The sequence below is a fragment of the Nelumbo lutea genome, chromosome 2 (assembly GCF_056320005.1).
Source record: "Nelumbo lutea isolate HS-2025 chromosome 2, American lotus-T2T, whole genome shotgun sequence".
NCBI lineage: Eukaryota > Viridiplantae > Streptophyta > Magnoliopsida > Proteales > Nelumbonaceae > Nelumbo > Nelumbo lutea.
This window is the reverse complement of record NC_142685.1, coordinates 31,201,749-31,227,589: the sequence shown is the minus strand read 5'-3', so window position 1 is coordinate 31,227,589 and position 25,841 is coordinate 31,201,749. Positions and strand designations below refer to the sequence as shown.

The following is a 25,841-nucleotide window of genomic DNA, read 5'->3' as shown; positions in this document are numbered from 1 at the left end:
TAATATTTATAATTTTAATTTAAAATAAAATTGAAGTAAATTTCTAATTATTAACAATATATAATAATAATTATTAATTATAATCACTAGTTATATATTTACAAAATTAATGTAATAATTAGTAATTATATTTATTAAATTAATGTAATAATCAGTAATTATTATTATTATTATTATTATAGTAATTAAAATTATTATTATCCATAGGAAATGAGTGTTGGCGCATGGGATCTACTCGCACGAGTAAATTCCATTTTCTGGATGCAAAGAGCACTCGTTCATATGTATATATATGACAAAGAGCTAATTAAATTTAAACCAACATTGAACTTAACAATAAAACTCACCCAACACTATTTTCTCCTCTGTCGACTTGAAATCATCATAAATGAAAGGGAAAATTTTTTATCAGTACCATGTATTTTGGTTTGAGTGACAATTTGGTCCCCAAACTTTAAAATGCGACAACCCAGTATCTGAACTTTCAAAATGTGACAATTAATTCAGTACTTGAACTTTGAAAATGTGACAATTTAATACCTACCATTAACCAGTCCTTTAATTATTTGTTAAGTGATATTTGAAAAGTCAAGAATATCCTTCGAATGCCATCTAGTTCTCTTTATCGACCATCCAAACATTGACAAAAAATCTAAACAATCCCCAATCCCAGCCTCTTCTATTTAAAAAAGTTGGTGATTGTTTAGAAGAATCTAGAATTTGGGATTGTTCATTTTATTGTTAATGTTTGGATGGTTGATAAAGAGAATTAGATGACATTTTTTTTATTTTTCAAATGTCACTTAATAACTGATTGATTGAATGGTTAACGACAAGTACTAGATTGTGATATTTTGAAAGTTCTAGTACTAGATTGTCACATTTTAAAAGTTTGGGTACTGAATTGTCGCATTTTAAAGTTTGGGGACCAAATTATCACTCGAGTCAAAGTATAGGGTACTGATTAGGAATTTTCCCTAAATGAAATTCATCCATTTGAACCCTAAAAGGAGAGAAAAGATAAATCTAAATAGTTACATAACCCACCATTTAGTCAAAGACAAGTTATCTAATAAAAACCATTTGATCAAGTGGTTGGACCGTTGATCCATTCAATCCGGTGATCAAGTCATGGATTGCATAATAAATGTACATACAAATTTGTGGAGGCTATAACTTTGTGCTCTAATGTTCAATTGGGGTGATTCATTTTTATCTTAGGGTCCCCTATTTTCTGAAAAAAACTTTTTATTGAACCTCAGATCGCAAATTGAGCATTTCTTATAAATATGAAATTAAAAACTGAATTAATAATAAAATTTAAACATAAAATAGTATTTATATATGCATATATTACACATAAAAAGTAAGATACATATTTATACATGCCTAACCACAGACACATATCTTACCTAGAAACTCGCAACCAAAGGCGAAAACAATTCGGCCTATGGGTTTTTAAAACATGGTCTTTAATTTGCCCATTATTTATTTTTTCTTGTTAGGTGTTTTAAAATCTGAACCGGAAACTGAAAAGGGTCAATGGGTAGGAGATCCGGAATGGAAACTCTTCCCTTTTCCCTCTAGGTGACAGGGAGTTAAGCTTTGACCAGTGCAAAATAGCCTCTTACAACCTTGCATTGGGAATATCTATCCATGTAAGCAAACAAGTACCGAGGGTTTGCAAAGCTTTTCCGACCTTTTCCTTCCTTTCCCCCTTATTTTCCTTCAAACCAAAATGCAAGGTAATAAAAACTGTTCGAACGTGTTTTGCACCTACCGAAGCCGAACTCAGTAATGGTCATTAGTTCAACTGTCCGGTCAGATGGTCAACCAAGGCCGAATCCCAGAAATTTGCGGACTGGGTTGGGCATGATGAATGAAATGATCATATGCATCCCTGGTTCTATCAAACTCTTTTAACGTGATCAGACTTTTGCTTTTCACCAACCAAGTCACCGAGTATTACATAGGGCAATGTATCCCGAAACAACTAAACAGAAGTGGTTCTTGCTGTGGCAGGAAAGAGTTTCTCCACATAAGCAACACCTAAGTCGATGACCAGAGAAGACAGAAATGACAAAAGTGATAAAATAAATGATGATCACATTCTGTTTCGGTTAACTAGAAATTTATTGAAAGATGAAACCAGAACACAGATCATCAGTACAACCATAAACAAAAACAACCTACATCAACCCACCACCACTACCTCCTACACCACAGAGACGAGACTATCATTAGCTACTACAACTAAAAGGTTTAACAAAGTTATTAAAGCTTGATATATCAGCAGCTGAACAGGACATCGACCAAACAGGGTTCACCAAAACACTTCATCATTGTCGACGTAACCTCTGCATGCAGAAGTATGATCTGTTCCACTTAATCTCTTCCCTTTCTCATCTTCTCAACCAATCCCTCCAATCCTTTGTAAGAACTTCCACCAACTCCAACAGCCTTCTTAGCCTCTTCCCCAATACGGGCTGCTTGGGCTTTCAGCTTCTCGTCTCCCATCATCTCCCTAATTTTGTCCCCTATCTCTTCCCCCTTCACTATCTCTTCCCAACCCCAAGTCTCAATCCATATCCCTAACCCACTCTTTGTAATTACCTCTCCATTTATCTTCTGATCCCCACCTTGTGGCCATCCCAAAATGGGCACACCGTACAATGCAGCCTCAGTGATTGAGTTCCACCCACAGTGACTGAGAAACAAAACCACAGACGGGTGAGCTAGCACCTCCCCTTGCTCCACCCAACTCTTCACCACTAACCCCTTCTCCTTCACTCTCTCCAGGAACCCATGACCCACAATCTCATCCACCCTCTCCTCATCCTCTCTGTCCACTTTCTTTTCCTTCACCACCCACAGAAACCTGCACCCACTACGCTCAAGCCCATCACCCAGCTCTCTAATTTGTTCTCTAGACGCAGCTGTCCTATTCCCAAAGCAAACATACACCACTGACCCTACCGGTTGCCTGTCGAGCCATTCCACTGGTGAGCCCTTCTCGAATTCCAATGGTACAAACGGCCCGACCGTGATCACCGGCGGCAACCTGCCCATCACCTTACCACCGTTAAGCGCTGCCACGGTTGCCTTGTCTAGACTGTCGAATGCATTGACCAGAATTCCATCGGAATTTACGATCTCTTGACCATTGGCTATGAACTGGGTCCTGAAGAGGCTACTAGGATCTACAAGGGGTGGTGGAAGCCATGACTTGGGTAGGGGTGGAATACCAGGAATTTCGATGTAATCGGTAGTTTTAGAGGAAGTGGTGCTGAGGTCAGTATTAGCGATGGTAGGGAAGTAGATTAAGAGTGACAACATCTTTGGACTTGATATGAAGAGGTTGTAATTAGGAAGGCGAAGCTTTTCCGTGATAGGGATGACCGCTGAGACTAAGCTCGGGTCTGTAACAAGAGCAGAGAGAGGCGGAGAACAGGAAGAGAGGATTGGAGAGAGGAGGTGAGCGGAGCGGCGGATGGTCTCAAACTGGAGGCAGAAAGGGTCATTTGAGTTGGCAGTTGAGCGGTCCAAGGGAAGGAGATGAAACTCCTGTCGAGTGACATTAGGGAAGAAGGAGACGAGGCGAGAGACGAGGCGTGACTCGGCAAGGGAGACGGTTGGGTGGGTGGTGATGAAGGTGATTCGACCGTTGCGAGCGGCAAGAGAAGCAGCAAGGCGGACGGCAGGGACAAGGTGACCCATCCCTGAGCTAGGGAGGATAGATACGTGGAGAGTGTCGGTATCTGACATTTCCGGCAGAGGCATCGGACAGGAAGGTTGTTTTGGTTTGGTAATGGCGACCGGAAATGATAAATAAGATGAGAGGAGTCAGGAGGGTCGGATCGTCTGTCCCCAGGGCGCAGAAAATTTTCTGTCACGTCCAATACATTTCGAACACGTCATCCTTGCCACTCAATTCGAAACTAACGGAAAATGGATGCTAACGGCGGTGTTGACTATAAAACAATTTAAATTTTGTAAACCCGTTGCTTCCGCTTTCGTTTCTCGCTGACTACCTCTTTCATTTCTCCCTATCCCAGTTCCACCCGCTCTAATTTCGCTTCATCTTCCCTCACTCCTGTAAGAAATTCGCCGCCCCTCCTCCATTTCTTCCCTCTCACCGAAAAAGGACCCATTTTCCAGCAACCGACCGTTGGATCAGAACCCCAAGACTCATGCAATGTACAACTGTGCAAGGTGGGGCTACTTTGTTAATTCTGAAAGGTGATAGTTCCCACCAACAAGTGTGAACGCTAGACAAAGGATTGCTTTCGACTTGCAACTAGATTTTGATTTGGTGAACTTTTTTCATAAAAAAAAAAAAAAAAAAAAAAACTAGATTTTGATTGCTTTATGAGTTAATGTATAAGAAGGTAGATTTGAACCCTGCATTTAGTTATCTCAATGGTTTCTCAGTCATAGAGAGAGGTCATACACAGAACACAGAATTATTATACCAAAGTTGCAAACCCTGTATACATTAATGAAAAACCCAGGTTTCTCTAATAAATGATAGCTAACTACATGTGAAAATGTAAGAAGAAAAAGAATGCTGAAAAAGTGAAAACCCAGACGAAAACCTCTTAATATATTCAAAGCAAAACCATCGCAAACAAACTCCCCGACACGGCAAAACCACCCACAAAACCATTCCTCAAACCTCTTCGGATTCAGTGCGTTTGGACTCGAAGTTATTTTCTATTCGAGTTTACTAAAATTTTGACACGTCTTTTGGTGTTAGTCTTGTCATCACCGGGGACCGGCTGAAGTTTTACTGCGGGTGTTATGATTGATAAAAAAAAATTTAAATAAAAATTGATAAATATAAAATTTTTGCAAAAAATATCTAACTAAATATTGATAAAAAAAATTCCTAAAGTATCCCTAAGGTTTATAAAATTAATTAACTCTATTTTTATTGTTTATATATTATCTTAAAACACCCCCTCCTAAGTTTTACTGACAATTGTCATCTTCCAGAAAATGTCAGATTTAACCTTCCATTAAAATTAACAAAATGAAAAATTACTATATTGATCCTCGGTCTCAGACATGGGTGTGTCTCAAATAGTTCATTCTCAAAAGATATTCCTTGGAGGAGGAAAGGAGAAACTCCATTACCTGCAACCATTACCGCTACAAATATCAACGTACAACTGTCTCCATTACCTGCAACTTTCAACCGGTGATGCGATGAAGAAGATATTTTCATGTACAGCGGCAAGGTGCTTCATAGAAGGGTATTTTCATGTACAACTTCCGACCATAGTGATGGCTGACCAAGCGCGAGTTCCCACAACTCGATATGAGTGCCATCACTAATTCGCGAGTCACAAAAGAGATGGCCCTTGAAGCTGCTGGTGACCTGGACTCCAAGGCAGAGAGCGATGGTGAGCTACTTGACGTTGAAGAGGCCGGTGCCGACGACAAAGTTGGTGCCGATGAAAAGGTTGGTTCTTCCGCCAAAGCTTCGGGCGAGGGTGATGAGTGCCCTTAATAGTTCTTTGTACTTCGAGCCTACGAGCTCAGCATTTTCTTTTCTTCTCTCCCCATTTTTTAATGAACTCTTTATAATGAAATACATTTTTTGCTAAGTGTCGTGCAAATAACCTTTTTTCGCCGAAGTGGTCGTTTTACCCCGAACTGTTGAGTTGTTGAGCTAGATAACCGAAGTGGGGGTTTCTCAATTGTCGTCACCCCAAACTATCGCCCAGTACTTAGTAGGGGCAATTTTTATGATGTACACCGAGGTGAGTGACATAGTAGGGTATATACCCGACCTGTCTGCACACGGGCTACTTAAGTTGATGTCGGTTGTCCCTAACGGGTTCAGCCCATTGTATGCCGGAGTGGCCTATGCATCATAGGCTCATACCCGAGCTGCCTGTGCCTTAGGCATTAAAAGTACTTCGCCTATGCCGATGAGGCGACTAGGTCTTATATGGTGCCGAGGTCTTTTGTGAGCTCGGCGCTTTTATTCCTCAGGCTGAGGGAGCGACTCATACTCCACTCTCCTTTGGAGTTCGCCCATGCCGAGGAGGCGACTAGGTCTTATGTGCCCATGTCAAGGAGACGACTAGGACTTATATGGTGTTGAGGTCTTTTGCGAGCTCGATGTCTTGGCCCTTAGGCCCTGGGGGGGGAGGGGGGGAGACTCACAGTCCATTCCCTAGTTCGGCAATTATAGATAGTATTGCCTTAAGTTGACGATATTCCATGCTCGAGGTACCTGTTTCTCGTCTAAGGTTTCGAGCTCATACGTACCTTCCCCGAGCACTCGCTTTATTCGGTAGGGTCCTTCCCAATTCGGTCCGAGCTTACCAACACCGGGCTCGGGCACCATGACTTTGTGAAGAACCATGTCTCCAACATGGAAGTTCCGCTTCTTGACTCTGGCGTTATAGTACCGAGCTACTCTTTGCTGGTAGGCCGCGATTCTAATGTATACGAGGTCTCGTACCTCTTCAAGTAGGTCGAGGTTGGTGCGTAGCTCGCTCTGGTTTGCCTCTTCGTCGTATGCCTCCAGGCGTAGTGTAGGCACCTCGATATCAGCCGAGATCACTGCCTCCGTGTCGTAGGTGAGGTTGAAGGGAGTCTCTCCCGTGGCGATCTTTATAGTGGTCCGATAAGCCCAAAGTACACTGGGTAGTTCGTCAACCCATAATCCTTTAGCTCGGGCTAAGCATACCTTCAGCCCACGGAGGATGGCCCTATTCATGACTTCCGCTTGGTCATTGGCTTGAGGATGTGCGACCGATGTGAAGTTCTGTTGTATCCCCATGTCATTGCACCAGTTCTAGAACTTTACGTCTTCAAACTGCTTGTCGTTATCAGAGATAAGCACTCGAGGTAGTCCAAAACAACAAACTATATTCCTCCAATAGAAGTTTTGCACACTCCGTGTTGTGATCGTCGTAAGAGGTTCGGCCTCCACCCACTTCGTGTAGTCAACTGCTACCACTAGGAATCTCCTCTGTCCTGTCGCTGGCGAGAATGGTCGAAGTATATCGATTCCCCATTGTGCGAAGGGCCATGGGCTGGTGAGGTACTTTAGGTCGGCAGCAGGCTGGTGGTGGATGTTGGCGTGCCTTTGACATTTGTCGCATCTTTTGACGAACTCAATCGCATCTGCCTTCATCGCTAGCCAGTAGTAACCCTGTCATAGCACTTCTTGGGCCAGAGCCCTACCCCATAGGTGTTCGCTGCACAAACCCTCATGAGTGTCACGGAGTACAAGCTCAGCTTCGGAAGGTCGTAAACAACGCAGATAAGGGAGCATGTAGGATCTTCAGTATAGCCGTCCGTCTATCATAACGTATTTGGTTGCCTGACGCCCTACCCTTCTGGCGGCATTACAATCAGAAGGGAGTGTCTCATGGAGTAGGTATCTCGTGAGTGGATCAATCAAGCTTGACTCTACTTGCGCAACAGAAGCGACCTCCTCTGCCCCCCCGAGAATGCTAGGTCGAGGCAAGTTCTCTATGTAGACGGTTCTCATAGTGTTATCGGTTGTGCTAGCTAATCGGGATAGGGCATCGGCCTCAGCGTTCTCGGACCTCGGGATTTGCTTGATGAAGTATGACTAAAAATCTTGCAGGGCTTCTCTGACTTTGTCTAGGTAGGCAACCATGGTCGGTTCGCGGACTTCATAATCGTTGGTGACCTGATTGACAACGAGCAGGGAATCGCTGCAGATGATGAGGTGTTTGGCTCGTACTTCGTTTGCTAAGGCGAGCCCGACTATTAACGCTTTGTACTCTACTTCATTGTTGGATGCACTCAACTTGAACCGAAGCACGTACTCCAGTTTTACTCCACGTGGCCCGTACAGAATGATTCCAGCTCCACTGCCTTGCTGATTTGACGAGCCATCCATATGGAGGATCCAGGGCTCCTCATCTCATGTCGGGTTCGTTCTAATCAGGAGAGGTGCCGCATTGGTTGAAGCTTCTCCGTGCTCAAGCTCGATCAACTCAGGGACTACAGCGCTGAAGGTACATTAGCCACAAAGTCGGCTAAGTCTTGGGCCTTGATAGTAGTTCGGGGCTCGTACTGGATGTCGTACTCGTTGAGTTCAATGGCCCACTTCGTCAATCTACTGGAAACCTCAAGCTTGAGCAAGACTTGCCTTCGAGGTTTGTTGGTGAGGACGACGATGGTAAGAGCCTGGAAGTATGGCTGAAGCTTCCTAGCTACAATGACTAGCGCGTACGCTAACTTTTCAATTTCTGGATATCTTGTTTCTGCGTTCAGCAAAACTTTGCTAACATAGTAGATGGGTCGTTGGACCCGATCTACTTCTTTTATCAGTACCGAGCTGACTACCTCGTCACTCGTGGAGAGTACAACTTCAAAATCTCTCCCTCCTCAGGTCGGGTCAAAACTGGTATGCTGGCGAGGTACCTTTTGATCTCGTCGAAAGAGAGCTGGCACTCTTCGGTTCATTCGAAGTCTACTTCTTTTGATTGCCTTGAAGAAAGGCAAGTAGCGATCTGCTAATTTAGACATGAAACAGCTCAGGGCGGCGATACGACCGTTCAACCTCTGAACCTCTTTCAATTTACGGGGCGGTCTCATGTCTAGGATAGCCTTAATTTTCTCAGGGTTGGCCTTGATACCGCGTCGGTTAACAATATAACCCAGGAACTTACCCGAAGTGACACCGAAGATGCATTTATTAGGATTCAATTTCATATTATACTTGCACAAAATTTGAAAAACACAATACAAGTCTTTTATTAAATCTTTTGAAAATTGAGTTTTGACGACCATGTCGTCTACATAACACTTTATTTTTTTGCCGATCAATGGCTCAAATAATCGGTTTACAAGTCTTAGAAATGTTGCACCGGCATTTTTCAGTTCGAAGGGCATGACCTTGTAACAGTACAGGCCGAACTTAGTTATGAAGGCCATTTTTTCCTCATTGGCACGGTCCATCCTAATCTGGTTGTAGCCCGAATAAGCATCCAGAAAGCTCAGCAACTCGTGCCCTGAGGTCGCGTCCACCAAACGGTCGATTTTGGGAAGTGGTAAGCAGTCCTTTGGGCAAGCTCGATTCAGGTCAGTATAGTCGACGCACATGCGCCACTTATCGTTGGCCTTTTTTACCAGAACCGGGTTAGCCACCCAGCTCGGGTAATGGACCTCCCTGATGAAATCGGCTGCAAGGAGTTTCCTAACCTCCTCGTCAACTATTCTCTAGCACTCTGGGGCTAAGTTGTAATTCTTCTATCTAATGGACCGAACTATAGGATCAGTGTTCAACTTGTGAGTGATTAATCTAGGGTCTATGCTGGGCATCTCTGCCGTGGACCATGCAAAAATATACAAGTTTTGAAGTAAGAAGCTTACCAGCTGAGATCGTAGAGGCTCCTCATTCGAAGCGTCAATTTGGAGAGTCCTAACCGGATCTTCTATTGAAGTGGGTACAGAGATCGTTTCTTCTATAGGTGTAGCTCGCTCTTCGGTGTGCTCCGCAAGTCTCTCCAACTTGAGGTCGTCTACTGCCTTGGATTTCCCTTTGAGGGCGGCGACATAGCATTTTCGAGACTCGAGCTGGTCACCTCGCACTACCCCAACTCCGAAGTCCGTGGGGAACTTCATAGCCAAGTAATAGGTAGACACCACTGCGTGTAGAGCGTGGGTGATAGGCCGACCTATCACGACGTTGTACGGGGAGGGAGTTGCAACCACTAAGAAAGTGTGATCGAATCTTGCTATGCTATGCCAAGTACCGACCTCCACAGATACTGTAACTCTTCCCAAGGGCCTGACTTCCTCTCCACTGAAGCCTACAAAGGGAGTGTTCGCAGGCTTGATGTCACTCTCCTGGATCTGTAGTTTGTTGAAAGTATCATCGAAGCCAGAGTCGACCAAGACGCGCTTCACCTCGAAGTCATTAATTCTTATCTTTATGACGAGCACGTCATCATGGGGGTACTGGACTCCGCATGCATCATCCTCGATGAAGAAAATAGGCTCTTCTAACCTCGGCCGCTTCGGAGGATTTTGTTCTTCTCTTTCTATCTCACGAGCTGATGTTTTCGCTGCGACTGAAGTGCAGCCTGCGACAATCGACCCGCCGGTGATCATTTGTATTACTCCTCGAACTGGCCTCTCTTCGGGCAACTGTCTTTGTGGCTGCTCATTTTGCCTATTGCTGGATTTGGGAGCATCTCTACTTTGCTCCCCCTACTGACATGTTTAACTTTTATTATCATTTAATACAGCTTTTTTTTATATCTGCGATGGATGAGTTCTTCCATCTCGTCGTGGAGGATCTTACAATTTTTTGTGCTATGATCGTGATCTCTTTGAAAGTGGCAGTATACATTTCTGTTTCTTGTGTTTGGATCTCCTCTCATCCGGGGTGGCCACTTCACGTAAGAAGCGTCCTTGATTGCCATGAGGATTTCTGCTCGCTTCGCGTTCAAGGGAGTGTAATTTGTTCTTTCAACTGGAGGAGTTCGGAAAGGCTAATATGGTTTTCCTCCTCGAACTGGCTCATCCTTCTTTCTCTTGTTGTCATCGTTAGTTGAGGTCTCACCTTCTCTTTTTCTCTTCTCTGGTGAATTCTCGCTCTTCTGGTTCATCTCTTCCTCTATTCCGATGAATTGGTCGGCGAGCTTGAAGAACTCAGTGACATCTTTGGGTTTGTTGGCGACTACGTGCCACTTGGATTCCTTGTGGGTGATCCCTCTCTTTATAGTTGTAAGTCTTACTGCGGGATCTAGGTCAAGAATCTGTAAGCATGCATCATTGAATCTCTTGATGTAGCTCCGGATACATTCTCCCTCCCTCTGGACTATTCCGAGTAGGCTCTCCTGTGATTTTGGACACCTCTTACTAGTGATGAAGTGCGAGGTGAAGATCTGCACGAATAGCGCCCAACTCTTAATTGTCTCGGGCGCAAGGTTTCTATACCATGTGAGAGCTACCCCCTTGAAAGTTGGGGAGAAAGCAACGCACATGCAAGATTCATCTGCTCCGGCCAGGTGCATCTAAGATTGAAATGAATCTACATGGTCGTTTGGATCGAACGATCCATCATATTTGTCTAAGGGAGGTACCTTGAAATCCTTTGGCATTGGGGTGGCCAAGAGTTCGAGAGACAGAGGAGACGACACAGAAAGGAGCGGAGTGGTCTTCACAGTCCTCGAGCTCGCCTCTTCTTTTTCTTTGTGTAGTTCGAGCAAGTTCTGGATTGTTGCTCGGCGAGCTCTGCAACATCGCCTTTGTTACTTCTTTACTGGCTCCGCATTAGTGCTGCTAGCTTCAGTATTGTCAGGCACCGTTCCCACTGGTAGCTGCTCGGACTACTGGCGACGACTACTGTGGACCGAAGGGCCTTGTCTTGAGTCCGCGGCTAGAGCTCTAAATCGGTTTTCCACGAGTGGAACTTCGAACTGTGAAGATCGAGGTGAAGCGGGCCTGGTGGGTTGAGTGTCTCCCAACCTATTTACTTGTTGCGAGGTGGGAGGAGTAATCTGTCTCTCCCTCCTGCCACGGGACAAGACTTGACTCCCCAGAGGGTTCTGGATTTGGGAGGTCTCTCCCCGGCGAGGGGGGCGTTCGCTCTTGTGGCGAGGCTTGGTTTGCTGCGCAACCGGATGCCGAGGTGGAACTGGCTGTTGATTCTGCGGCAGTGGAGGGAACTGCTGCTGATAAACATGGTGGAGGACTTGCTGCTGATACAACTGAAATTGTTGGACCTGCTGCATTTGGGCTTGCATAGCCCGCATGCAGTGTACCAGGTCATCGAGTTGATTTTGTCCAATCACCGGAGGAATAACAGAGGGCTTTGCGAAGGTAGTACCCATTGTAGGAGGGAGTGGGGTGCTCACCGGTGCAATGACTTTAGGCATGTTCAGTGTGGGGACCCCATCTGTAGAGAGGGGTATGGTGAATTGTCCAATGCACACAGTTGGGACCTAGAATTGCCCCCCGGAAGTGTTCATATCAGTGATGCGTCTGGCGTTGCTGGAAGATGCCATGGAAGCTGGATATGAAATGCTTTGTGGAAAAAGGCTTTTTGAAGCACTTCCCATAGACGACGTCAATTGATGCGACGCAATCTGGCTGCTCCTAACTGGAGATGAAGTGGCTTCCAATAGACGACGAACTTAGTGAATCTGCACAGGAAGAATCAGAGAACTCGAGGGTGCTTATCCAGCGAGGTCGGTCCGATGCTTAAGTCAGTAACTTGCAAGCTGAAAGTGGTTTAGTAAACGAGAAGGCTAGAAAGCAGTAATTGTGCGTACCTTGGGCCCCTAGAGGGAGGGCCTTTATATAATGGAGTCCTCGCGGGCTTCGCGGAGTAGTTCCGAGATCAGTGCCATGATAGAATTGGTTTCTACGTTAATTGAAGGTAACATTATCGGTTGATAAGGTTAATCACTTCCGCCCGAATCGGCCGGGGAGATAATGCTTAGTTGTTACGAGGCATGATCCCGTAGAATTTAGGAACTGTTGGAGTGACTTTCAGGATTATACTGAGGGCGAATCGGTATACCCGAGCTGGTTTCTCCCCGAACTGATGTCCTCAAGCTAGGACTCATACTCCCCGAAATGAATTAGTTCGGGTACTGGTGTCGCGACCTGGTACCGAGGTGCCTTTAGTTTGGGATGATCTTTGCTCGAAAAACCCTTAGTTCGGGGTAGCGGAGTGTCACTTTGTAGCGAACCGGCTATGCCGAGTTGTCACCTATGTCGAGTCATGTCCACGTGTACCCTTATTATGAGGTCGAACCAAATCACCCTCCATATCCTTCATTAACGAGCCTACGCAAAACCGTTGAATTGCGACGAATGAAACGTCCTGGGTCTAACCTAGAAAAAGGCTTCAGAAGTAGTCAATTGCGTACAGATAATCTGCTCTGTGTGTCTGCTCTTCTATACTAATTTGCTTTGCTAATACTGAGCAAGAGTTGGCGGACCTCAAATGGCGTCTAAAGGTGTTCTCTTTCTTCTCTTCCTTATTCAATTGCACGTCTCAGCTGCACAAACTTGGATCAGAGGTGGGTACTGGTTTCCGGCCAGCGAATTCCCCATCTCCGACATAAACTCATCTTTCTTCTCTCATCTCATTTGTGCATTTGCGGATGTTGACCCTCAGACCTACCGGCTCAATCTCTCGTCGTCTGATCAACCTTATTTCTCCTCCTTCACCAGGACCGTCCAACAGAAGAACCCTTCCATAGTAACCCTTCTATCCATAGGTGGTGGAAACGCCAATTCCTCAGCATTAATCTCCGCCATGGTTAGCCAACCTTCCTCCAGAAAGGCCTTCATCGACTCCTCCATCAAAATGGCAAGGCTGTACGGTTTCCATGGCCTAGACCTCTGCTGGGTTAATCCCAAGACCAATGCCGACATGACTAACATGGGCGCACTCTTTGAAGAATGGCGAACCGCGGTGAATTCCCAGTCGGAAAAGAACAATACTGAGCCACGGTTGATCTTGACTGCAGCAGTCCATTACTCACCCAGGCTCGACTCAGCAATCTTCCCAGTGGACTCAATGGAAAGAAATTTGGATTGGGTCCATGTGATGGCATACGACTACCACGCACCACCTTGGGCAGAATCGAATATCACCGGGCCACATGCCGCCTTATATGATCCGTCGAGCGAGGTCAGTACAGATTTCGGAATCCGGGCATGGATTAAGAAGGGATTGGCAGCAAGAAAACTAGTTCAGGGTTTACCATACTATGGCTATGCTTGGACACTCCCGAATCCTGAGGAGCACGGCATAGGCGCACCGACCGCCGGCGCGGCAGTCACAGAAGATGGAGCCATGAGATACATAGACATCAAGGAGTTCATAGAGAACAGGGGAGCCACGACTGTGTACAATGAAACGATGGTGGTCAATTACTGTTACATTGGATCCATATGGATTGGCTTCGATGATGTTGAGGCCATCACAGCTAAGGTTTCATATGCTAAGGAGAAGGACCTGCTCGGGTACTTTGTCTGGCACGTCGCCAACGATGACAACTGGGTTCTCTCTGATCTTGCCAGTAAGTCAACCATTTGCAAGTTAGTAATTGATTTCCCATAATTCCATGGCTATAGCATAAACCGAATCCAGTTGCAGTTGGTCTCAGTGGCAACTCATCTTAGGGTTCGTTTGGTCAGAATCAGAGTAGGAATAGTATATTCCCATAGTCTGTTTGGTTCAGACAGGAATTGGGAATGGGAATGGGATTCCAATTCCGCCCAGCCAAAATAGTTGAAATCGAAATGACCCATTCAGATTCTGATTCCAGACTTCTGATAACCAACCATTAAAGATACAGTCTCTGTCAAATCCAGGAGACCATTGTCTCCAACATGAGGAGAACTCTTCCCCAGATAATGAACAGGCCTGGATCGTGGGTCTACCGCCCAATGTTGAATCTTCAAGCAACGCACTGCCTCGCCTGCAATCTCCCCAACCATACACCTATGCAGTCCCAGTTATCTTTCTCTAGCTTCCTGTCTGTCTATGCAAACCCCCAACCCAGACTTCAACACCCTTATCACAGCTTCCCCTTTTCTGTAAAACCCAAACCCATGCTACAAGACAGGAAACACAGAAAGATGAGAAATTAATTGCTTGCATGGAAGATCAGGTGCACACCATAGTATCTTATAAAACAAATCTAATGTTCTCAGGTCAACTAAGTGGCAGATCAAGTACTCCTGGAACTGAAAAAGATCAAAGAGTCAGAAGACATGTACTAATAGTTGTGGTGGTGGTATCAATTGCTTCGTTATTGTTAGTAATTGGCTTCTCATCATATTACCTCAGGAGGAGAAAGCTCAAAGTGAGAGGTATATATTTCCTTTCATATTCACATAACAAATGATATATACTATTTATAATTGTGAACTGTATCCAATTATATTATTTTGATACAGAGAGGAAGGAGAGAGGCCAGGGGTTAATTTCTACAGGTGGAATGGCATCTGCCAACATTGTGACCAACGAGAAAAATGGTCTAGATCAGTTGCAAGTATTTAGTTTTGCTTCCATTGTTGCTGCTACAAATAACTTTTCGGAAGAAAACAAGCTTGGGAAGGGTGGATTTGGACATGTTTACAAGGTTGGATTTTGCTTCCACACAAGTGACTTGCATTTTTCCTTAAGACAGTTTGGAAGGAGTACAAATAAAAATATGTACAGTGCAAATACATATAAAATAATACAAAATACAAGGTTTTGTACTCTACAAATTTGTATTTGCACTCCTTCCAAACTGAGCCTAAATAAGTAATCTTGATTAATAAACTATGGCAAGGAGATTAACAACCCACATGTGGTCTTTTCTTTCAGGGAATTTGGTCACAAGGCCAAGAAATAGCAGTAAAGAGACTTTCAAGAAGTTCTACACAAGGAACAGAGGAGTTTAAAAATGAGATCGCAGTTATTGCCAAGCTCCAACATGTGAATCTTGTCAAAGTTCTAGGGTACTGCCTTGAAAGAGAAGAGAAGATACTGATCTATGAATATATGCCAAACAAGAGCTTGGACTCATACCTCTTTGGTCTGTCATCACTATCTAAAAGTCTATATAATTTATTTATTTAATTAATTAAACTTGCTAGTGTCTTGTCTCATGAGATGTCACACATTGCTAATAGTTGCTTTAAGTGGTCTGATAGCCCACAAGTTTATGTGGTGAAACCCTCTTCTTGACTATCAAGGATGAAACCTATGATTGGCATGTGGATGTGGGATCATCTAGGGTTCATGAACTAATGGGTTCAAATAATGTGGTTTTGAAAAATTTGAGCTTCATGCTTTGTAACGCAAATTAGAGCCCAAAAGAGAGGGCAAGATTTAATCCTTTCGACCTTGAGGCTCATTTTGAGGAGAGTGCAGATACAATGATGTATAACACAAATACAAGGTTTGGAAATGTTATATACAAGATTTTGCACTGTACACATTCCTATTTGCACTCTTCCCAAACTGAAACCAAAGTGCAATGCAGCATATGTAAGATTCCATACTATATTCTATCTGTTTATGTCAATGTGTTGAGGGCCCGGGAATAGGATCTCGTCACGGGTCGGCCCACGGGGAAAACCTCCTGTTTTCCCTTGTTCCTTCCTGCTCATGATGAACCTATCTTGGCACCTTCGGTGATTTGTCCAAGAGATCACCAACTCTCCTAACTCACTCTTGACTGAATAATTTGATATCTCATTCAATAATGGGGTCTCCTTAAATAGGAGATTACAAGAGTCCTAATCAAAGGGAGTCTCTTTGCTGAATAGGGAGACTTCCAGTTTTATCTTGCTAAGAATAAGATAAGCTAATCCTAATCTGATAAGCTACTAACAAGATAAGATAAGCTAAGTTAATCCTAATCTGATAAGCTATTAACAAGATAAGATAAGAGATAAGAACAATAAGATAAGAACAAGCAAAATGAGCTAATCTAAGCTAGATAAGGCTGTTGTTGCCGAACTGGGTAGGATGAGCATCACTGAATCCTTGCTGCTGTTGGCGGTGGGCCTGGGGCCTGTTGCTGCCGGCGGCGATGGTACGTCTTCCCGAGGAAGGCGTCCATAACATTACTCCCCTCCTGGACTACGAGCTTGTCCTCAAGCTTGAAAGCTGGATATGTGGCTTGGAACTCTGCCAATGGGATCCATGTGGCTTCTGTTGGTGGTAGATCACACCATTCCACCAAGACTTCAAGGATTCCACGATTAAAACGAGAGCGGGTGACAGTTTTAGGCTGGGGGACCAGTTTGCCATCTTTCAAGGGTGGCGGGGAGGGAACTTGGTTCGGGGGAACACCCGTAAATGGTTTCAGCAAGGAGATGTGGAAGACATCATGAATTCGGCTAGTCTCTGGCAATTCCAGCTGGTAGGCCACACTGCCAATCCGTCGCAGAACCTTGTGGCACAAGGAGCACTGCCGGTAGGGCTGGAGCTTCAACCAAACAAATTGTCCTGGATCGAACGACAGTTCCCGGTGGTGCTTATCATAGTGGAGCTTCATGCGGAGCTGGGCCTGCTGTAAGCGAATGCGGACATCGGCGAGGAGGGCGTCGCGGTCCTGTAAGGAGTGATCGATTGCGTCCAAGCGAGTAGATCCAGGCTCGTAGGACAGCAAGCGGGGAGGATCCCTGCCGTAAACGACGCGAAAGGGAGTCATGCCGAGGGAGGAATGGTAGGCTGTGTTGTAGTAGTACTCGGCCCAAGGAAGCCATTCCAACCACCGTCGAGGTTGATCGCCTACGAAACAGCGGAGATACATCTCGATAGTGCGGTTAACCACTTCTGTCTGACCGTCGGTTTGTGGCCGGTAAGCTGATGAGTAGGCCAGGGTGGTGCCGTGTAGTCGAAATAACTCTTTCCAGAAGGCACTAGTGAAGACCGGGTCTCTATCGCTGACGATGGATTCTAGCAACCCATGTAAGCGAAAGATGTGTAAAGAAGGCGAGGGAAACCGAAGTGGCACTGTACGGGTGTGATAGAGGAATGAAGTGCGCGCATTTAGAGAAGCGGTCGACTACCACAAAGAGAACTGATTTGCCCCCTACCTTGGGAAGTCCCTCAATGAAGTCCATGGAGATGTCGACCCAGATCTGCGATGGGATGGAAAGGGGCTGAAGGAGGCCTGTCGGGTGTAGGTTTTCCCATTTGTTTTGTTGGCATGTGGAGCAATTCTGGACAAAATCTTGAATAGAAGTCTTCATACCTCGCCAATGGAAATCAGTCCGGACGCGGTATAGTGTTTTTTGAATGCCCTCGTGGGTGGAGTTATGGATGCTGGTGATGATGGTGGGAATCAACGGGCAGTCTGCTGGAAGATGGACTCATCCCTTATACAGTACCAACCCGTCGTGAAGTGCCCAATCGGGGTCGGCCGTGCCGGTTTGGATCTTCTGCAGTAAGAGCGACCATTCTGGGGACTGTGGTGCCGCCTTCTTAATGTCGTCAAACAGAGAGATCCGAGGTTAGGAAATGCTACATAGAACCATCACGTCTTCTTCTCGCCTAGATAAGGCATCAGCTACGCGATTAGAGGATCTCGCTTTATATTCCACTCGGAAGTCAAACCCGAGCAGTTTGCTAACCCAATGCTGCTGATGGGAAGTGGTGAGACGCTGCTCTAACAGGTATTTGAGGCTGTAATGATCAGTTTTGGCGATGAACGACCGCCCCCACAAATACAGCCTCCAGTGCTGGATGGCTCGGGCAAGGCCGATTAGTTTGCGCTCATAGGCTGGAAGCTTCAGATGTCGGTCAACCAATCTGCGGCTGAAGAAGGCGATCGGGTGCCCTTGCTGCTGTAGTACGGCCCTGATACCCACTCCGGAAGCATCGCACTCAACTGTAAATTCGAGGGCGAAATTAGGTAATTGCAGGACAGGGGTTGAAGATAGTGCATTTCGCAGTGACAGAAAAGCTTCATCAGCTGCGTCGTCCCAACGGAAGGAGTTTCTCTTCAACAGGTTGGTTAATGGGGCTGCCAACACTCCATAGTTCTGTACAAATTTGCGGTAGTAACCCGTTAAACCGAGGAACCCGCGTAAGGCCTTGGCGGATTGAGGTTTGGGCCATTCTGTTATAGCCTGAATCTTGGAACTATCAACTGTTACACCCTGCCCATGGATGATGTGGCCGAGGTAAAGAACCTGTCGCTCCCCGAAGGAGCACTTGGACCATTTCAGGAATAAGCTGTGTTGGCGTAGGAGTACGAAAACGGTCCTCAGATGGTGGACATGCTCTACCCATGATTTGCTATAAACGAGGATATCATCAAAGAAAACTAAAACAAATTTGCGCAGATGGGGCTGGAATACCTCGTTCATTAGTGACTGAAATGTAGATGGTGCATTGGAGAGTCCGAATGGCATGACTAAAAATTCGAAGTGGCCATGGTGGGTACGAAAAGCAGTTTTCTTCACGTCACTGGGAGCCATGCGAACTTGGAAATATCCGGACCTGAGGTCCAACTTAGAGAAATATTGGGCACCATGCAACTCGTCCAGCAGTTCGTCATCAACGGGAATAGGGAACTTATCTTTGATCGTTCGGTCATTGAGTTCTCTATAGTCAACACAGAACCTCCTCGTTCCATCCTGCTTCGCCACCAACAGAACCGGCGAAGAGAAGGGGGAGTGACTTTTGCGTATGATCCCTTGGTTCAGCATCGTTGTACATTGTTTTTCTATCTCATCCTTCTGTAAGTGAGGGTAGCGATAAGGCCTGACAACGACTGGTGCTGAACCCGCCACCAAAGGAATACGATGGTCGCAAGCTCGGGAAGGGGGAAGGCCCTTCGGTTCTTGGAACAGATCTGAAAACTCGGCGAGAAGTTTTTCCATGGTTGCTGGTTCTGTCTGGAGTGCATGAACCTGCGGTGTCTTTTCTTTAACCCTGCAACCGTGCCATGAAACTTGCTTGCCATTCAGATGGAAGGTCATGTTGAGTGCGCTGAAGTCCCACAAAATCGGGCCTAGGGTAATTAACCATTTGACCCCAAGAACAATATCGAACCCATCCAATGAGAGTACAAATAAATCAACAAGAATTAGTTCAGAATTGACCTGTACTAGGACGTCCTTACAAATCCCTGGACTGTGAACTTTTTCACCATTTGCGACGGATACCTGTAGTCGCGGCCGGAGTTCCATTGGTAGTTTTAACTGCAGGCCTGCATGTTCACTTATGAAGTTGTGTGTGCTCCCTGAATCGACGAGAATGCGCACCGGCTGACCTGCGATCTGTGCCTGTAACTGCATGGTCTGAGAGGTTTTAATACCGGTGATCGCATGGAGAGAGATCTCTGGTTCGAATGTGACGGGTTCCCCTTCCTCCTCCTCTTGCTCATCTATGAGAAGGCAAAAAAGCCTCTTGCATCTATGTCCTGCCGAGTAGAGGTCATCACAGTTGAAACATTGACCTCTCGCTCGGCGCTCTGCCATTTCTGCCCTGGTCAAGCGCTTGATGGGAGGAGTGACCATGTTACTGCCTGTACTTGTCACTGCTCTAGAGGTGGTGGTCGTGGGAGGCTTCATTTCCCGGCTGGTAGCAGAAGAGGGGGTCGTTGCTGCTGGTCTTGGGGGTACCCACGAGTTCGGTGGACGACCCACATTAAAGATTCCGCAGCTGAGCTGCAGCTTGCGCTCAAATGCGCGGGCTAAGTTCATGGCTGTGACCAAATTTGGGGGATTCTGCATCTCGACATCCACTCGCAGGGGTTCTGCTAACCCTGCTGTGAACATATCGACTTGCTGGTCTGGTTGCACGGAGGATGCCCTCGCGAGGAGGGTTTGGAACTGTCGCTGGTATTCAGGAACTGTTCCGGTCTGTTTAAGGTTAATTAGCTCGCCCAGTGGGTTGCTGGTCAATGGGGGTCCGAACCGAAGAAGGCAATAGGATTTAAACTGGGGCCAACTGAGCCCGGGTTCTTCTTGCTCTAACCGATAAAACCAAAGCTGTGCTTCTTCTGTTAAATGAAAGGCGGCTAGGCTTACCTTGTTCTAGTCATTTGTCCGTTGATTCCGGAAGAACTGCTCGCAGCGATATAGCTAGCCTAGGGGGTCTCCGTTGCCGTTGTACGATGGGAACTCCAGCCTGCTGTACTTGGGGATGATGGTTGCTCCATGGCCGACGGACTGCTGTTCGCCGGAAGACTCTGGCAGATCTGGCCGGCGGTCGTTAGCTGCTGTCCCTCCGTCAGAGTTCCTTTCCCTGCTGGAAAGAAACATCTCCATTAGTCGTCGCAGTTCTCGCACTTCACCTTTGATCTCACGAACTTCGGAGCTGGTCTCCACGAGTTGGTGCTCGAGGTCGTGGACCCTGGAAGGTAGCTGTTCCAGATCTCCCATGATGCCTTGCTCTGATACCAAGTTGTTGAGGGCCCAGGAATAGGATCTCGTCACGGGTCGACCCACGGGGAAAACCTCCTGTTTTCCCTTGTTCCTTCCTGCTCGTGATGAACCTATCTTGGCACCTTCGATCATTTGTCCAAGAGATCACCAACTCTCCTAACTCACTCTTGACTGAATAATTTGATATCTCATTCAATAATGGGGTCTCCTTAAATAGGAGATTACAAGAGTCCTAATCAAAGGGAGTCTCTTTGCTGAATAGGGAGACTTCCAGTTTTATCTTGCTAAGGATAAGATAAGCTAATCCTAATCTGATAAGCTATTAACAAGATAAGATAAGCTAAGCTAATCCTAATCTGATAAGCTATTAACAAGATAAGATAAGAGATAAGAACAATAAGATAAGAACAAGCAAAATGAGCTAATCTAATCTAGATAAGGCTGCTGTTGCCGAACTGGGTAGGATGAGCATCACTGAATCCTTGCTGCTGTTGGCGGTGGGCCCGGGGCCTGTTGCTGCCGGTGGCGATGGTACGTCTTCCCGAGGAAGGCGTCCATAACACAATTATTATGCTAATTTAAGCTGTTGCATCCTGAATAGAACAAATAACTAATTGCTAATGTAATCTGTTACAGATCCTGCTAGACGAATACTGCTAAATTGGGAAAGACGCATCCACATCATTGAAGGAGTTGCTCAAGGGCTTCTTTATCTCCATAAATTTTCAAGATTAAAAGTAATTCATAGAGATCTTAAAGCCAGCAACATTCTACTGGATAACCAGATGAATCCTAAAATATCAGATTTTGGCTTGGCAAGAATTTTTGGAGGAAATGAATGCCAAGCAAATACAAATAGGGTAGCTGGGACATTGTAAGTAGAAATTCTCTTTGATTGACATATATATCAAGTGCATGAAACACCTTTCCTTCCTACAAAGTGCAAACAAACATGGAATGGAACATGTAAACAATGGTGTAAATGTCGTTTACTTTTCTGCAATTTATGTCCTTATAATAATACTGAAAATTTTTATTGGGTCATTTAATGCAGTGGTTACATGCCTCCTGAGTATGTCAGGCAGGGTGTCTTTTCTGCAAAATCTGATGTCTTTAGCTTTGGAGTAATACTCTTAGAGATACTAAGTGGCAAGAGAAGCACAGATGTTATTGATTCAGATTGTTCACTAATCCTTGTGGAACATGTAAGCCAGCAAATAATCCCTGCTTGTCTTCAGATTTTGTTTTTTCTATAACCATGTTTTTATTGATGGATTTCTAAATATGTGATCATTTAAGGCATGGAAGCTATTTAAATCTGGCAGAAGCATGGAGTTTTTGGATCCAATATTGGATGTTACATATTCCCCTTGCAAACCAACAAGGTACATTCATGTGGGACTCTTATGTGTCCAAGCCAACCCAATGGATAGACCAGCCATGGAAGATATTGTCTTGATGCTTAGCAATGAAAATATGGTTTTGTCTACTCCTAAGCAACCGGCTTTTCTAATGGAAAATAGTACTAGTGAAGATGATATATACTTAGGCCAATATGGGATATATTCAGCAAATGATGTAACTGTTTCAGTGGTAACAGCACGATAAGGATGCAATCTCTCATGCTAAACAGACAATTTTACCTCAAAGAAGTAACAGAGAATTACAGCCCCTCATGTACTTTACCCAATAATAAAGAGTAATATCTTGATGCTTCTGGGGAAGCCAATGGTAATACAGTCAATGGAGTCAATACTGCAAGGAATCTTCTGTGGTGTCATTCATCTGAAGAGATGAGGCATGAATATTTCTAGGGAGAACAACAATATAGTTGAAGAATGTGCAGCTAGAGATGCAATCTACATAGACAAGGAGCTTGGTCTATCAATGACTAATGGCAGATGGAAGCTCTAAACTTGGTATTGAGTGCAACAGAAAAGAGGTAGGAAGTCCCATTATAATATAATCAAGAGGTATCATTCCATCAAGGCATTATGATGAGCTGAGTTCAATTCTGATAACCTATATATACAGGGGAGCTAGCGGGAGGAATCCAGGTTGCAGATGTCTTGGCTAACTTGCAGAAAAGCGGGAGCTTTAAAAAGAAATGGACTCAGCAGAACCCCACACTGAACCTCAGGCTGGTTGGGACGGTCCTAGGGGGAGTACTCTCCCCCACTTCTCGTAATTTTAAATCTTTCTTTCTTGTATCCCCAACATAATACATACTCAATTAGTCATCTTCAAAACCTGGAATAATTTTGCCTGTATATATTGATAAAAAGGAAAAGCCTAAATTATCATTTGCAACCAAAATAAATAAAGGCCTTACTTGATATTACACAGTTTTATGTTATGAAGAACATACTTTCTATTCCCATTTTTATATATATCTACACACACACACCAGGCAAGATGGGCCTGTCAGTGGCCAGAGCCCTCTCAGACACATCATCCATTTAGGAGAACCCATACAATAGTACTGCATTCCCATATTTGTCAGCTAAAGGGTACCTACACATCTGAGCACTAAAATGATTTCAAAATTAGCAACGATGTTCTCAGGTCAACTAAACAGCAGTGCACCAGGAAGACAGGAACTTATAACAAATATCAGAAAAATAAGGGGACATGTACTAGTAACTGTGGTGCTATCAATTGTTTTGTTATCGTGTGCAATGAATCATCTTAGAGGTGATTTCTTGTTTCAGTTTATAATAATTGTAAGAGGTAGTCAATTATATCATTTTGATACAGAGAGGAATGAACAGTGTTATTATACAGAGCTGAAACAAAAAGGAATTAAGGTCTTATTTGATATGACCACAGCTCTGCCCTATGAAGGACTTAATTACTATATCATCATCATCATCATCCAAGCCCTATCCCAACTACATGGGGTTGGATACATGAATCCAATTTTTCTATTCTGTTCTGTTTAATGTCATATCCATTGTTAAAGTATCAGCGTTTAAATCAATTATTGCTGCTTCTACCCATGTCTGTACTCCTAGCCCTTTCAGCCCCCTTCAACTATATATTCCTCCTATCCTATAAATGTTGGTATCAACTACTTATAAACCTCTTCCATATCATAACATATCCTTTACTCCACATTCCTAATGTTGCAATATTCTCCCAAAAGATTTTCTGTAATTAGTAGGGATGGCAATTTTCCCCATAAAACCAGGGCCCAAATTTGATAAAGGGGCAGGTTTTCCATGATCTCAAATGGGTACAGGGAAACTTTTTTTGGCCCTGAACCTAGGAAAGGGCAGGGACAAGGTTTAATATTAATTTATAAAATACTCGTAAGTATGTAAGGTGACTAGGGTTCCCATAATCCCAATTCCCCCACATTCCCAAAACTCTTATTTGATATCTATATTTAAGGCCCCGTTCGTTTTTTGGTAAGTTACTTATTTGGGTAAGTGCATATACCCATGCTCTTTTATTTCCCAAATAAATAAGACAATGATCGTTTAGCCATGAAAGTCCATTATTAAAAGGGCATTTTTGTCCCATCCAAGTATTGGCAACTTTCCTTTATTTAACCTAGGAAAATAAATTTTCCCTAATCCCCACATAAATTTCAAAAAAAAAAAAAAAATCATTCGTTTCTTGGTCAATGGAAACCAAAATCCCATTGACCATCTTTCCCACCTCTCAAAATCCAAAAAAATTAACATACCCTTAGAGCTTGTTCGTTTACTCTTAACTCTTATCTCTTAAGAGAAGTTTTATTACTTTAAGGGGACGTTCTTTTTCTAGATTTTGAGAGAGGGGAAAGTTGGTCAATGGGATTTTGATTCCCATTGACCAAGAATCCCATCTTTTTTCATATTTATGTGGAGACCACGGAAAGTTTATTTTATTGGGTATCACTTACTCAGGTAAATGATACCCATCTCCTTGGTGGATAAATAACTTTCCCACCTTGGGGGAAAGTTGCCAACACTTGAATGGGACAAAAATGCCCCTTGTAATAATAGATTTTTATGGCTAAAATGATCATTGTCGTGTTTGCTTGGGAAATAAAAGAACATGGGTAAATGCACTTATCCGGGTAAGTATTTCCTGGGAAACATTTACCTGGTAAGTGCATTTACTCGGGTAAGTAACTTATCAAAAAGCACAAACAAAAATTCTCATATATGGGGTTAAAATGAGTATTTGAAAAAGTTCAAAATTCAGAACAAACATGCTCTTCATATAGAGTTCAAAGGAAAAAAAAAGTTCACCAATACCAATAAACCTCTTAATGTAATTATTGCACTTTCAAACATTAGACATCATAACAAACGAATTGGCCCTTAGTCTTCATCTTCTTCTTCTTTCTCTTCCTCCTCGTTTTTCTTATTCGTCTAGATAAATGGCTGATAGGGCCCCTTCTAAGAAATATTGTGTTTTGAAAATAAAGAAGATGGGAGGACGTACGGAAGGTATAAAGAGCTCATCTCAAACCTTCTGGTAGAGATTGATTGGATGAATGAAAAATCCTACCAGTACGAGGTAGGGCTTTTAGCATACTATTCATATTGGTGTTGGAACTTTAGTAGCACAAAACCACTTTAAAGCCCATTCAAACGATATATTATATTCCTCGCCACCTTTCCTAAATCCTGCTCTACCTAGCTAAAAACTCCCATCTTTACCGTGACAATTCACCAACTGCACCCTCCCCCTAATGTGATCACCCATTACACAATTTCACTCCTCACAACCTCATTCCTTATTTGGAACTACATCTACAAGCGTAAATCGGGTTATGCTGGTCTGCGGGCCAAGTCGGGTTGTGCTTCCTTCACCTGTGATACTTCGAGGGGTTAGCCCGATACGGCCCATGGCCTAAGCCTGTGCCACGGGCCTAGGCTGAGTGGGCTATAGACTGTGTTGTGGGCCTGGCCTATGTCAATTTAGGCTACGGGCCAGGCCTTGGGCCTAGGCTGAACCGGGCCAAACTTTTTTTTTGTTTT

At 44.4% G+C, this 25,841-nt stretch overlaps 2 protein-coding genes and 1 pseudogene across 4 annotated transcripts; 1 reads left to right on the top strand and 2 right to left on the bottom strand.

The window, feature by feature from the left end:
• Window positions 1-2,017: 2,017 nt before the first annotated feature.
• LOC148869635 (UDP-glycosyltransferase 708G1 pseudogene) lies at window positions 2,018-3,849 on the bottom strand (annotated as a pseudogene). Its single transcript, XR_016107806.1, has one exon. The product of XR_016107806.1 is annotated as a UDP-glycosyltransferase 708G1 pseudogene (transcript).
• Window positions 3,850-10,493: 6,644 nt separating this feature from the next.
• LOC148869634 (uncharacterized) lies at window positions 10,494-11,018 on the bottom strand. Its single transcript, XM_088969925.1, has one exon. It carries the CDS (start codon window positions 11,016-11,018, stop codon window positions 10,494-10,496), a length of 525 nt encoding a protein of 174 aa, XP_088826051.1.
• A 1,761-nt stretch (window positions 11,019-12,779) lies between these two features.
• LOC148869633 (uncharacterized) lies at window positions 12,780-23,206 on the top strand. 2 transcript variants are annotated; one of them, XR_016106631.1, is made up of 8 exons: window positions 12,780-14,042; window positions 14,680-14,838; window positions 14,926-15,110; window positions 15,341-15,551; window positions 21,502-21,739; window positions 21,920-22,070; window positions 22,165-22,807; window positions 22,900-23,206. XR_016106631.1 is itself a non-coding variant. In XM_088967711.1 (7 exons), exons 1-7 carry the CDS (start codon window positions 12,959-12,961, stop codon window positions 22,471-22,473), a joined length of 2,337 nt encoding a protein of 778 aa, XP_088823837.1. In that variant the 5' UTR covers window positions 12,780-12,958; the 3' UTR covers window positions 22,474-23,206. The 2 variants fall into 2 exon arrangements, 1 of the variants encoding a protein (XP_088823837.1); XM_088967711.1 differs by having other exon boundaries at window positions 22,165-23,206.
• The last annotated feature ends 2,635 nt before the right edge of the window (window positions 23,207-25,841 follow it).